We start from the raw sequence: 13,848 nt of genomic DNA on the forward strand, positions 1-13,848 counted from the left end.
CTCCATGAAAAGTGAAGCCGCCGTGTCGCCATCTTGGTTAGCACGAATCGACGGACTCGCTTCGCGGATCTCGTTTGTTTTGAACGTGTCCCAGATTTTAAAAGCCAGACAACTGTTAAAATGCCACTTTGTGCGGCAATAAACTGCTTCAATCGGTTAAGGAAGGGTTGTGAAAAGACGTTTCACAGCTGTTTCATCTTTTCACAACCCTTCCTTAACCGATTTAAGACGTTTATTGCCGCACAAAGTGGCATTTTAACAGTTGTCTGCTTTTAAAATCTGGGACACGTTCAAAAACAAACGAGATCCGCGAAGCCGAGTCCGTCCGATTCGAGTGCCTAACCAAGATGGCGCCCGGTAGCTGCATCTCCACCTACTAGGGCATGCCCGTACTATATATAAGCTAGGACGTGCCCGTACGTGGGTGCCCGTTCCTTGCCAAAAAAAAAAAAAAAAAAAAATTTGTGTAGGGGTGTGTGTGTGTAAACATCCTAGGGCGTGCCCGTACGTGGGTGCAAAAAAACATGCGTGCAAACAACAACAACAAAAAAAACTTTGAAACCACGTGGCAGTAACGACCACAGAACCCCCCCCCCCCCCCTCTATTTACATGAATGGTTTGGTCCATTCGCAACGACCACAGAACCCCCCCCCCTCTATTTACATGCAATGGTTTGGTCCATTCGCAACGCCAAAGCGAACGGCGAACGGCTAAATCGCCATAGCTCGGTAAGTACTTGTCCGATTAATTTCAAACCTTGAAAAGGCACATCCTCGGGTCCCCAGCAATATACCTGGCAAGTTGCAAGTATATCGGACCCGTGGTTGTCGAGAAACAGCGGTCACAGACAAACAAACAAACGTACAAACGTACAAACGTACAAACGTACAAACAAACACACAGAGATTACTGGAATTATAGATAGATGTGGTGAATGGCAATGGTCATTGATTCGATATATTTTCCGTTCAATGGTCTGGCGGCGGGGATGGAACATCACGTGATCGCTCTGAGCGAATCAGCGAGCTGCTCTGGCACCGGCTGAGATTCCGTGTATAATGTTCCTCACTGAAATGCGCTGAGGTAAATATGAATAAAAAATATGGATCTCGTCAAATATTTTTAGGTAGGCCATGTCCTTCCCAGGCTCAATGGCCATGTCTATGCCAAGCCTCTCCGTTTAGGAGTCTATCGGTAACATACACACACACACACACACACACACACACACACACACACACACACACACACACACACACACACACAAACTGTGTTTTATTTATAGTATATTTATTACACCTTTTAACGTATGGTGCCTCTGAATCCATCACGCTGGTTGCTTCGATCTGTATAAAGTTAAATGATTTCTCAAACATCATTCATTAATTTTATCAGAAACATAACCCACGTAAAAAGGCCTGCCAATTGTGTTACTGAAACAAAAACAAAAACGAGAGTTCATAGAACACCTTACCCCATTCAGTGTTCTTGGATATAATTCTGTTGAAATAAATAATGATCTTAAAGGTCGCATAAAAAATCCTGAAGTTTAGCACCATTGACGCATCAGCTTGTTTAACATAGTCAAGTACTGCAGAACTGGATGCGTTTGGAAGCAAAAGAAGGTGATTTGTGGTCTCGTGTTCAAGTTTATAATTATATTGAACTCAAATAAAGTTTATAAATGTGGTATCATTTTTTAATTCCGAATGCAGGGTTTGTTACACCACCTGATCTACCACGTTACTTTTGTTCTTTGTGGCGGTTGTTTGTGTCCTGTATGACATTCTTAAAAACAGCACGTTTTTTTTTTGTTTTGGAAACAGAATCGAGGCTCGTGTAAGAGCGAACACATTGAACATGAAAACATGCACAAACATATAAAACATGCAATGAAGGGAGCGGGAGACAAGAGGGGGAGAGACAGGGAAGCACACAAACACAACAACAGAAGAGAACAGGGACGTCGGTAGATCTGTGGAAGGGGGAGGGCTGGGCAGGAGGGAGGGGTACACGGTATAAAGCAAATGAACACTTCTAGGAATTTCAGGAAAGAAGTTGGGGATTGAAAGAGGCAGATTTGGGGTGTTTAAATGGGGGTAAAAAAGATCAAGGTTTTGGATGGGGGAAGATAAGAGATGGTGGTGAACAGCTGTTTTAAAGACCTGGAGGGAGGAGTGGGATTGAAGGGAGTGGGGGAGTTTGTTCCAGAGGCGGGAGTAAAGGGGAATGAAGGAGTGAAGGTGAGCAGAGAGTCTCGATTTTGGCAGTTTCACCATAAGAGGGTTGCAGGCAGATCTTGTGCGACCTGTAGGAATATTTGGGGGACAGAGCCCAGAGAGAGCTGGGGGAGCAAGGCCGGAGAGGAGTCGGTAGAAGCCGGAAAGACCACCAACCTGCCTGCGGTGAGTGAGTGAAAGACCCTCGGAGTTAGCTTCATCACGGGAGATTCCAATGATTCTGAACGCTTTGGTTTCAACAGCGTGAAGACGAGCTAGGTGTGAGGCAGGAGCCCCAGCCCAGAGGGGAGAGCAGTATTCCATTGAGCTGCGGATGAAAGCCTTGTATGTGGTGAGGAGCTCAGGTGTGTCAAGGAAGGACTTCGCACGACGGAGGATGCCCAGTCGGCGGCTGGCTTTGGAGCTTTGGAGGCCAGGTTTCCATTACATTTACAGTTTGTAATGATTTTCACTCTTGTTTGACTTACAGACAGGTAGACAGGGTAAAAAATATTGTCTCACTCCCCTGTGCGCATGTGCGATCGGGACAAATTCAAAGCCAAAGTACATTAAACTACAGGTTTGTTTTCCATTTCATGTTCAAAATACAGGTGCAACATTCAATTGACATCAAGTTGTTCCTCGATCATAAACTGATGTTCGTAGATGGACGGACAGGCAGATAGACAGAGTTGAACCTATTGCTTAACCCCGCTTTTTGCTATGATTGTGTGGGATAAAAATACAAAACCGACATAGTAAAAGTCTTCTTTGGCCTACGACGCAAATGCGTCATTCCAACATGCTCTCATTTTCATAAATAATACCTTTCTGACTTGGTCCTAAATTTAGAGGAAGCACATCAGTAATAAACGTCTCCCTTTCAAGGGCTATGTTGCTCAAACCTGCTCACAAAATACATTTGAATCACCATCACCCTTTCTGTTCTTCCTCAGACACAGCTCCTTCCGCCGTAACCTTCCTCGACAGCTCACCATCTGGTCCTCTTTCGAAGCGCCACCATCCTCTCCGGCCCCAAATCCAACCGGATCGCCATCTTCTCATCCCCTTCTCCGCACTCCCTCTCTCTCTCCTCTCGGGCGAATCAAACCAGAACTTTATCAGGAATCCGAGACGAACGATAACACCGACCAAAAACCAGAAAAGGAACATGGAGGAACCTCAACAACCAGAGAATTGAAGACGAACGTCAAACCTGGACCTCCCGCAGGGAAACTCAACTTCAGTTTACGCTACGACCACGACGATGGGGAACTGGTGGTGAGGGTTATACGAGCTCAGGATCTGCCAATCAAGGATCGATCTGGATCTTCCGATCCATACGTAAAGGTGAACCTCTTGCCTGACTGGAAACAGACGAAGCAAACGAGAGTCCACAGGAAGACTTTGGACCCTTTATTTGATGAAATATTTCGGTTTCCATTACCGTTTGCTGAGCTTCCGACCCGTTCTCTACGGTTTGGACTTTACGATTTTGATCGCTTCACCCGACACGACATCATTGGACACGTGGATGTTGATAACCTGCTGTATGAGTCGGATTTATCCCGGGAAGAGGAATTCTGGAGGGATGTGGAAGGAGTGACGGAGGTGAGTTGCAGTCTTTTGATGTCTATACTCCTTTTGTCTGCATCATCCGCAAATGAAAAGAGCGTTGAGATTGGGAAAATAGATTTCACCAGGAATACCGTAGTGGACTTATTTGGAAGCGAATGCCATACGTCTCCTCCCCCCTTCCATGTAAAATCAAAAGGAAGACACCAGAACAATGTTTACCTGCTATTGCCTGGTGCAGCTGTGACAAGGTATTTGTGTACCAAGTTTTGTATGGATTATTTGAAATATAAATGTTTGGTCGGCCAGAAATCTTAATTTTGCATCGATTTTGACCTTAGAACATTGTGAAAAATCGACGAAAGCCACCTGGCCAAGGTCGACTTGCTTTATTGTGTAGAGGTTGTGAAAATGTATCATTTTATCAATTCCTGTCTGTATTGCTTTACATACAGAGGGATGCCAAGCCAAATTTGAACTATGATCCCCTGGATGATCCCAAAACAACAAATATTTAACCGCATCCCCATCAGTTTCAAAACACCTTTTGTACCAAGTCCCATCCCTGTCGACTCAAATACCAGGCTATAGATATATGTGATTTTTCTTGTTCTTGTTTCACCTGTTAGTTGGTAGGCTGCTCGCAGCTGCGCTGGACAGTACCACCACCTTAAGAGCTTTTCCACCACCTTAAGAGCTTTTCCGCCACCTTTAGAGCTTTTCCACCACCTTAAGAGCTTTTCCGCCACCTTTAGAGCTTTTCCACCACCTTAAGAGCTTTTCCGCCACCTTTAGAGCTTTTCCGCCACCTTTAGAGCTTTTCCGCCACCTTAAGAGCTTTTCCGCCACCTTAAGAGCTTTTCCGCCACCTTAAGAGCTTTTCCGCCACCTTAAGAGCTTTTCCGCCACCTTAAGAGCTTTTCCACCACCTTAAGAGCTTTTCCACCACCTTTAGAGCTTTTCCACCACCAAAAGAGCTTTTCCACCATCTTAAGAGCTTTTCCACCACCTTAATAGCTTTTCCACCACCTTAATAGCTTTTCCACCACCTTAAGAGCTTTTCCACCACCTTATGAGCTTTTCCACCACCTTAAGAGCTTTTCCACCACCTTAAGAGCTTTTCCACCACCTTAAGAGCTTTTCCGCCACCTTAAGAGCTTTTCCGCCACCTTAAGAGCTTTTCCACCACCTTAAGAGCTTTTCCACCACCTTTAGAGCTTTTCCACCACCAAAAGAGCTTTTCCACCATCTTAAGCTTTTCCACCACCTTAATAGCTTTTCCACCACCTTAATAGCTTTTCAACCACCTTAAGAGCTTTTCCACCACCTTAAGAGCTTTTCCACCACCTTAAGAGCTTTTCCACCACCTTAAGAGCTTTTCCACCACCTTAAGAGCTTTTCCACCACCTTAAGAGCTTTTCCACCACCTTAAGAGCTTTTCCACCACCTTAAGAGCTTTTCCACCACCTTAAGAGCTTTTCCACCACCTTAAGAGCTTTTCCACCACCTTAAGAGCTTTTCCACCACCTTAAGAGCTTTTCCACCACCTTAAGAGCTTTTCCGCCACCTTAAGAGCTTTTCCACCAACTTAAGAGCTTTTCCGCCACCTTAAGAGCTTTTCCACCACCTTAAGAGCTTTTCCGCCACCTTAAGAGCTTTTCCGCCACCTTAAGAGCTTTTCCGCCACCTTAGGAGCTTTTCCGCCACCTTAGGAGCTTTTCCGCCACCTTAAGAGCTTTTCCGCCACCTTAAGAGATTTTCCGCCACCTTAAGAGATTTTCCACCACCTTAAGAGCTTTTCCACCACCTTAAGAGCTTTTCTGCCACCTTTAGAGCTTTTCCACCACCAAAAGAGCTTTTCCACCATCTTAAGAGCTATTTCACCACCTTAATAGTTTTTCCACCACCTTAATAGCTTTTCCACCACCTTAAGAGCTTTTCCACCACCTTAAGAGCTTTTGTGCCACCTTAAGAGCTTTTCCACCAACTTAAGAGCTTTTCCGCCACCTTGAGCTTTTCCGCCACCTTAAGAGCTTTTCCGCCACCTTAAGAGCTTTTCCACCACCTTAAGAGATTTTTCGCCACCTTAAGAGCTTTTCCGCCACCTTAAGAGCTTTTCCACCACCTTAAGAGCTTTTCCGCCACCTTAGGAGCTTTTCCGCCACCTTAAGAGCTTTTCCGCCACCTTAAGAGATTTTCCGCCACCTTAAGAGATTTTCCACCACCTTAAGAGCTTTTCCACCACCTTAAGAGCTTTTCTGCCACCTTTAGAGCTTTTCCACCACCAAAAGAGCTTTTCCACCATCTTAAGAGCTATTTCACCACCTTAATAGCTTTTCCACCACCTTAAGAGCTTTTCCGCCACCTTAAGAGCTTTTCCACCAACTTAAGAGCTTTTCCGCCACCTTAAGAGCTTTTCCACCACCTTAAGAGATTTTTCGCCACCTTAAGAGCTTTTCCACCACCTTAAGAGATTTTTCGCCACCTTAAGAGCTTTTCCGCCACCTTTAGAGCTTTTCCACCACCTTAAGAGCTTTTCCGCCACCTTTAGAGCTTTTCCGCCACCTTAAGAGCTTTTCCGCCACCTTAAGAGCTTTTCCGCCACCTTAAGAGCTTTTCCGCCACCTTAAGAGCTTTTCCGCCACCTTAAGAGCTTTTCCACCACCTTAAGAGCTTTTCCACCACCTTTAGAGCTTTTCCACCACCAAAAGAGCTTTTCCACCATCTTAAGAGCTTTTCCACCACCTTAATAGCTTTTCCACCACCTTAATAGCTTTTCCACCACCTTAAGAGCTTTTCCACCACCTTAAGAGCTTTTCCGCCACCTTAAGAGCTTTTCCGCCACCTTAAGAGCTTTTCCGCCACCTTAAGAGCTTTTCCACCAACTTAAGAGCTTTTCCGCCACCTTAAGAGCTTTTCCACCACCTTAAGAGCTTTTCCGCCACCTTAAGAGCTTTTCCGCCACCTTAAGAGCTTTTCCGCCACCTTAGGAGCTTTTCCGCCACCTTAAGAGCTTTTCCGCCACCTTAAGAGATTTTCCGCCACCTTAAGAGATTTTCCACCACCTTAAGAGCTTTTCCACCACCTTAAGAGCTTTTCTGCCACCTTTAGAGCTTTTCCACCACCAAAAGAGCTTTTCCACCATCTTAAGAGCTATTTCACCACCTTAATAGTTTTTCCACCACCTTAATAGCTTTTCCACCACCTTAAGAGCTTTTCCACCACCTTAAGAGCTTTTCCACCACCTTAAGAGCTTTTCTGCCACCTTAAGAGCTTTTCCACCAACTTAAGAGCTTTTCCGCCACCTTGAGCTTTTCCGCCACCTTAAGAGCTTTTCCGCCACCTTAAGAGCTTTTCCACCACCTTAAGAGATTTTTCGCCACCTTAAGAGCTTTTCCGCCACCTTAAGAGCTTTTCCACCACCTTAAGAGCTTTTCCACCACCTTAGGAGCTTTTCCGCCACCTTAAGAGCTTTTCCGCCACCTTAAGAGCTTTTCCGCCACCTTAAGAGCTTTTCCACCACCTTAAGAGATTTTTCGCCACCTTAATAGCTTTTCCACCACCTTAAGAGCTTTTCCACCACCTTAAGAGCTTTTCCACCACCTTAAGAGCTTTTCCACCACCTTAAGAGCTTTTCCGCCACCTTAAGAGCTTTTCCACCAACTTAAGAGCTTTTCCGCCACCTTGAGCTTTTCCGCCACCTTAAGAGCTTTTCCGCCACCTTAAGAGCTTTTCCGCCACCTTAAGAGCTTTTCCGCCACCTTAAGAGCTTTTCCGCCACCTTAAGAGCTTTTCCACCACCTTAAGAGCTTTTCCACCACCTTACGAGATTTTCTGCCACCTTAAGAGCTTTTCCACCAACTTAAGAGCTTTTCCGCCACCTCAAGAGCTTTTCCACCACCTTAAGAGATTTTCCACCACCTTTAGAGCTTTTCCACCACCTCAAGAGCTTTTCCACCACCTTAAGAGCTTTTCCACCACCTTAAGAGCTTTTCCGCCACCTTAAGAGCTTTTTCACCACCTTAAGAGCTTTTCCGCCACCTTAAGAGCTTTTCCACCACCTTAAGAGCTTTTCCGCCACCTTTAGAGCTTTCCACCACCTTAAGAGCTTTTCCACCACCTTAAGAGCTTTTCCACCACCTTAAGAGATTTTCCACCACCTTAATAGCTTTTCCGCCACCTTAAGAGCTTTTCTGCCACCTTAAGAGCTTTTCAGCCACCTTAAGAGCTTTTCCACCACCTTAAGAGATTTTCCACCACCTTAAGAGCTTTTCCACCAACTTAAGAGCTTTTCCGCCACCTCAAGAGCTTTTCCACCACCTTAATAGCTTTTCCGCCACCTCAAGAGCTTTTCCACCACCTTAAGAGCTTTTCCACCACCTTAAGAGCTTTTCCGCCACCTTAAGAGCTTTTCCGCCACCTTAAGAGCTTTTCCGCCACCTTAAGAGCTTTTCTGCTACATTAAGAGATTTTCCACCAACTTAAAAGCTTTTCCGCCACCTTAAGAGCTTTTCCACCACCTTAAGAGCTTTTCCACTACCTTAAGAGATTTTCCACCACCTTAAGAGCTTTTCCACCACCTTAAGAGCTTTTCCGCCACCTTAAGAGCTTTTCCGCCACCTTTAGAGCTTTTCCACCACCCTAAGAGCTTTTCCACCACCTTAATAGCTTTTCCACCACCTTAATAGCTTTTCCACCACCTTAAGAGCTTTTCCGCCACCTTAAGAGCTTTTCCGCCACCTTAAGAGCTTTTCCGCCACCTTAAGAGCTTTTCCGCCACCTTAAGAGCTTTTCCACCACCTTAAGAGCTTTTCCACCACCTTAAGAGCTTTTCCACCACCTGAAGAGATTTTCCACCACCTTAATAGCTTTTCCGCCACCTTAAGAGCTTTTCCGCCACCTTAAGAGCTTTTCCGCCACCTTAAGAGCTTTTCTGCCACCTTAAGAGATTTTTCACCACCTTAAGAGCTTTTCCGCCACCTTAAGAGCTTTTCCACCACCTTAAGAGCTTTTCCACCACCTTTAGAGCTTTTCACCACCTTAAGAGCTTTTCCACCACCTTAAGAGCTTTTCCACCACCTTAAGAGATTTTCCACCACCTTAATAGCTTTTCCGCCACCTTAAGAGCTTTTCCGCCACCTTAAGAGCTTTTCAGCCACCTTAAGAGCTTTTCCGCCACCTTAAGAGCTTTTCCGCCACCTTAAGAGCTTTTCCGCCACCTTAAGAGATTTTTCACCACCTTAAGAGCTTTTCCGCCACCTTAAGAGCTTTTCCACCACCTTAAGAGCTTTTCCGCCACCTTTAGAGCTTTCCACCACCTTAAGAGCTTTTCCGCCACCTTAAGAGCTTTTCCGCCACCTTAAGAGCTTTTCCGCCACCTTAAGAGCTTTTCCGCCACCTTAAGAGATTTTTCACCACCTTAAGAGCTTTTCCGCCACCTTAAGAGCTTTTCCACCACCTTAAGAGATTTTTCGCCACCTTAAGAGCTTTTCCGCCACCTTTAGAGCTTTCCACCCCCTTAAGAGCTTTTCCACCACCTTAAGAGCTTTTCCACCACCTTAAGAGATTTTCCACCACCTTAAGAGCTTTTTCGCCACCTTAAGAGCTTTTCCGCCACCTTAAGAGCTTTTCCGCCACCTTAAGAGGTTTTCCGCCACCTTAAGAGATTTTCCACCACCTCACGAGCTTTTTCGCCACCTTAAGAGCTTTTCCGCCACATTAAGAGCTTTTCCGCCACCTTAAGAGCTTTTCCACCACCTTAAGAGCCTTTCCACCACCTTAAGAGCTTTTCCACCACCTTAAGAGCTTTTCCACCACCTTAAGAGCTTCAAGAGCTTTTCGTGCAGCATTGCTTTTGTTGCAAACATTGGGCAGGGTGCTGGCTGAGGGATTTGTGGGTTTTGGAAGTTCTTTCTGTGTTATTGGGTTTGCCTTCCTGGTTATGCAGTGCCTGCTGGAGGGTACCGTTGGAGTCTGTGTTCCCACAGGCTTGCCACCAGAAATCTAGAGGTCCGCACATGGGTGTAGCAACCTAGGAGGCTGCCTCGTCATCTGGCGCATAATCTCGGGTCCCCTTCTCTGCCAGTTTTGTAACTGGAGTCGCACCAAGCACGGGATTCCGGTTGGCCTTTCGAGGCCACTAGTTTGCACTTTCGACGCCATGCTATCTAGAAGGCTCTTTGTTTGTCTGGAAAGTCCCCAGAATAACTTAGTCATCTCATTTCACTTTTTTCTCTCATGATGCATAACGACAAAATAATCAAGATGCTAATGATTGGCCCACTATCCGTGGTCCTCCCATCCTTCTCCAGTCAATTTACTCTCTGATTTACCAACACCTAAGGTCTTCATTCTGCACTCAACCTTACTCATGATTTCCTGTAATAATCTCGACCAGATCTCCTATTCCTTACTGGGACTCAGATTGTTGAACCCATCTTCACTACCAACCAACTTCCAGTGCTCTGCCACATCCTTTACCACAGTTTCCTATGCACCTACATGCTCTTCAATATCTGTGCTATTTGCCTTCCCCATTTTGAGCTTTCCAACCCTGATTTTCAACTTCTTTTGTTGTTTCAACTCAAATTTTCAACTGAGGACTCGTCATGGGTTGATCATGTACATGATGAGGCCCCATCGTGGGTTGATCATGTACATGATGAGGCCCCATCGTGGGTTGATCATGTACATGATGAGGACTCATCATGGGTTGATCATGTACATGATGAGGTCCCATCATGGGTTGATCATGTACATGATGAGGCCCCATCGTGGGTTGATCATTTCACATGATGAGGCCCCATCGTGGGTTGATCATGTACATGATGAGGCCCCATCGTGGGTTGATCATGTACATGATGAGGCCCCATCGTGGGTTGATCATGTACATGATGAGGCCCCATCGTGGGTTCATCATGTACATGATGAGGCCCCATCGTGGGTTGATCATGTACATGATGAGGACCTATGGTGGGTTGATCATGTACATGACGAGGTCCCATCGTGGGTTGATCATGTACATGACGGGGACCCATCATGGGTTGATTATGTACATGACAGGGACCCATAATGGGTTGATAATTTACATGATGGGGACCCATGGTGGGTTGATCATGTACATGACGAGGTCCCATCGTGGGTTGATCATGTACATGATGGGGACCCATCATGGGTTGATTATGCACATGACAGAGACCCATCATGGGTTGATCATTTACATGATGAGGCCCCATCGTGGGTTGATCATGTACATGATGAGGCCCCATCGTGGGTTGATCATGTACATGATGAGGACTCATTGTTTCTGTTTTCTCATTAACTTTCCACATTATTTTGCTCTTTTCCACATCCCTTGTCTCTTGCTTCCTTTATCTTCTTGTTCCAAGGAAAAGGATGGATTAGGAGAACTCATGTTCTCACTCTGCTACTTACCAACAGCTGGTCGTTTAACTCTCACAATCATCAAAGCACGAAACCTCAAGGCCATGGACATCACGGGAAGTTCTGGTAAAACACCTCAAGCTCATTATGTCATGTCCCTCACCTTACTCTTTATTCCCTTTCCTTTTGTCATTTTGTTTCCATTTCCAATCACATGGATGGCAAATATTCCATCTCCGATCCATTGACGTTCACCTTCGATGAGATGTGTTTGGAGCAGATGCAGTTTTTCTTTTTGCTTTCACCTCATTCTGTAGTGCCCAACTACGCAATTCTCATCTGGGCACTTCTGGTGCAATGACGTCACAATGGCATTTGTCAATATCTGTTTATCAACTATTTGGGCTTCATTGAGCTTGTAGCCGAGATTGCAGAAATTGTTCCAACCACCTGGAGCAGATGTCGCATGTCAAACAAGACAGGTTGTTTGTGTAAGAATGTGTAATAATTTATTAGGTTTGCTGTAATTCTGTAATCAGGTCTGTAATTCTGTAATCTGTAATTAGGTCTGTAATCTGTAATTCTCTAATTAGGTCTGTAATCTGTAATCTGTAATTCTGTAATCTGTAATGTGTAATTCTGTAATTGGGTCTGTAATCTGTAATTGGGTCTGTAATCTGTAATTAGGTCTGTAATTCTGTAATCTGTAAATTAGGTAGTTTGCTGTAATTCTCCATCTCTTCACTCCCTCTTAGTTCAAACACCTTTCCACATCTCAATTGTTTGTATTTCTTTGACTCTTCTCCCCTTCTTGCAAACCCTTTAAGCCACAAGTTGTCCATGTCAGAAAGACAAGTTGTCCCTCACACGTGTTCCCTCAGACCCATACGTCAAAGTTTCCCTCATGTGCTCGGGTAAGCGTCTGAAGAAGAGAAAAACGACCAGAAAGCGTGGGACACTGCAGCCAGTGTACAACGAAGCCCTGGTGTTCGACGTCCCCCCGGACAGCGCCGAGGTCGTTGGACTCCTGATAGCGGTCGTGGATTACGACAGGTATGGACGAAAGGACATGATGATCGATGATCAAAACAAAACCCATTTTATGGAGAACACCATTATCCAAGCTTTGTGTAATGGAGACAATTGGTTGGGCTTGTGTGAAATCCCAATGCAAGACTCCTCAACGTCTCCCAGTGGAGATAGTCTGACGTCTTTTGACAGGGGTAACCATTACATTACGAAAGCACTTGATGTTAACAATGTAAACCGGTATTGGGCTCAGGTCTGGTGGATTTGGTGCTCCTTCTGACAGAATGTGATGAGTGCATATTTTGTTTTGTTTTTTCATATTTGTTATCCAGATTTTGGGTAAGATGTGTGTTACGGATCCGCCACTTCCACCTTTGTTGTTATTATATACTTGTAGGATTTTTAGTTTCAGGTAATATTGTTGTTAAGATTTTTGTGTGAAATGGAGATGACTTTAGGAAAAGGTGAAGAGAAGTGTTTGCGAAGGAAAAAGGAAGACGCGGCAAAGAGGCCGGAAGAGGGGAGGAGGAGCTCGGCAGAGAGGAGACGGCCATGAGAGAGATACAGCCCTGAGTCGCATCGAGCTGCGAGCGGACTTTTTCATATTGGTCGCGAGTGAGTTGAGGCTTCCCGGGAAAGGGATTGCCTGCGACATCATCACATATTGCGAATGCAATTAAACCTGCGTCTCAGGTTTTATCACCAAGTGTGAGTTTTTGTTGGAGAGAGCAAGAGCCTCCTTTACAGGCCTATACGCCATTTTGTCCTCGAAGAGGATGTCAGCATGGTGCATCTTTTTTTGTCATTGGGATTCCCATATTGACATCATCGTGTTGGTCTCCATTGGTTCCCATATCGGCTCAATTCCCATATCGACCTCTTACCTCATAACTCCTCGTCCGCCGTCGTGCCGATACCCACCTGACCTTGTCGTTCTGCACGACTTCAACCAGCGTGGGGATCCGTGGACAGACTTTGGGTAATGTTACATTCCACTCACGTTTGTTGTGTCGTGAGTTCATTGCTTTGAGAGTATTGGGGAATGATGGTACCATCGTATTGTTCATTTGTTCATTGTTCATTGTATTGTTCATTTGATGCAAGTGATATTTTCATTATACTTTATTTAATAGTGTTATTATTGTGTATGTGAGAGTTCTTAATACAATTACTTGTTTTGTTCTACAATTGCATTGGTGTGGTTTTACTATGGTTTATTAGAACACGCAAAATAACAAATCTTTCTGCCGTGTTCCCGCTCGAGACTCTGAGGGGCACCGTAACCTGGGTTCGGGGAGGAATACGTAAAATTTGGTGTATTTGATATCGTTTTAAGGTTTCAAGAACGTTAGTAGCACATTATGGGTAGTTGTATTATTTTAATACGAAGCATGTATTTAAGGCCACTCGTGCTAGTGATGAGATGAGTCGAGTAGGACGTAGTGACCTCGTGGGTGGGTGAGGCTGTAGTTCCTTTTTTCGAGGGAGTTATGTAGTGGGGAGATGGTTGGGAATGCAAAGAGGTAATAGAGTGAGAGTGAATAGGAGAATATTGGAAGATTTTAAACGTGATAAATGTTTCTGGTTAGGTAAGTCTTTGGGGACTGTCACTGGTAACATGTAAACCCAGTGCTACCTGCC

At 45.1% G+C, this 13,848-nt stretch overlaps 1 protein-coding gene across 1 annotated transcript in view; it reads left to right on the forward strand.

Annotated features, from left to right (window-relative positions):
- The window catches only part of LOC137428756 (synaptotagmin-6-like), a 126,121-nt gene that overhangs the window by 88,645 nt on the left and 23,628 nt on the right, over nt 1-13,848 (forward strand). Inside the window, exons 5-7 of the mRNA XM_078777246.1 lie at nt 3,177-3,831; nt 11,184-11,304; nt 12,060-12,231. Of these exons, the coding sequence (XP_078633372.1) occupies nt 3,177-3,831; nt 11,184-11,304; nt 12,060-12,231 (948 nt within the window). The remainder of the gene's footprint in view (nt 1-3,176; nt 3,832-11,183; nt 11,305-12,059; nt 12,232-13,848) is intronic.

Source organism: Myxine glutinosa, chromosome 5 (assembly GCF_964187855.1).
Source record: "Myxine glutinosa chromosome 5, kmMyxGlut1.1, whole genome shotgun sequence".
Taxonomy (NCBI): Eukaryota; Metazoa; Chordata; class Myxini; order Myxiniformes; family Myxinidae; genus Myxine; species Myxine glutinosa.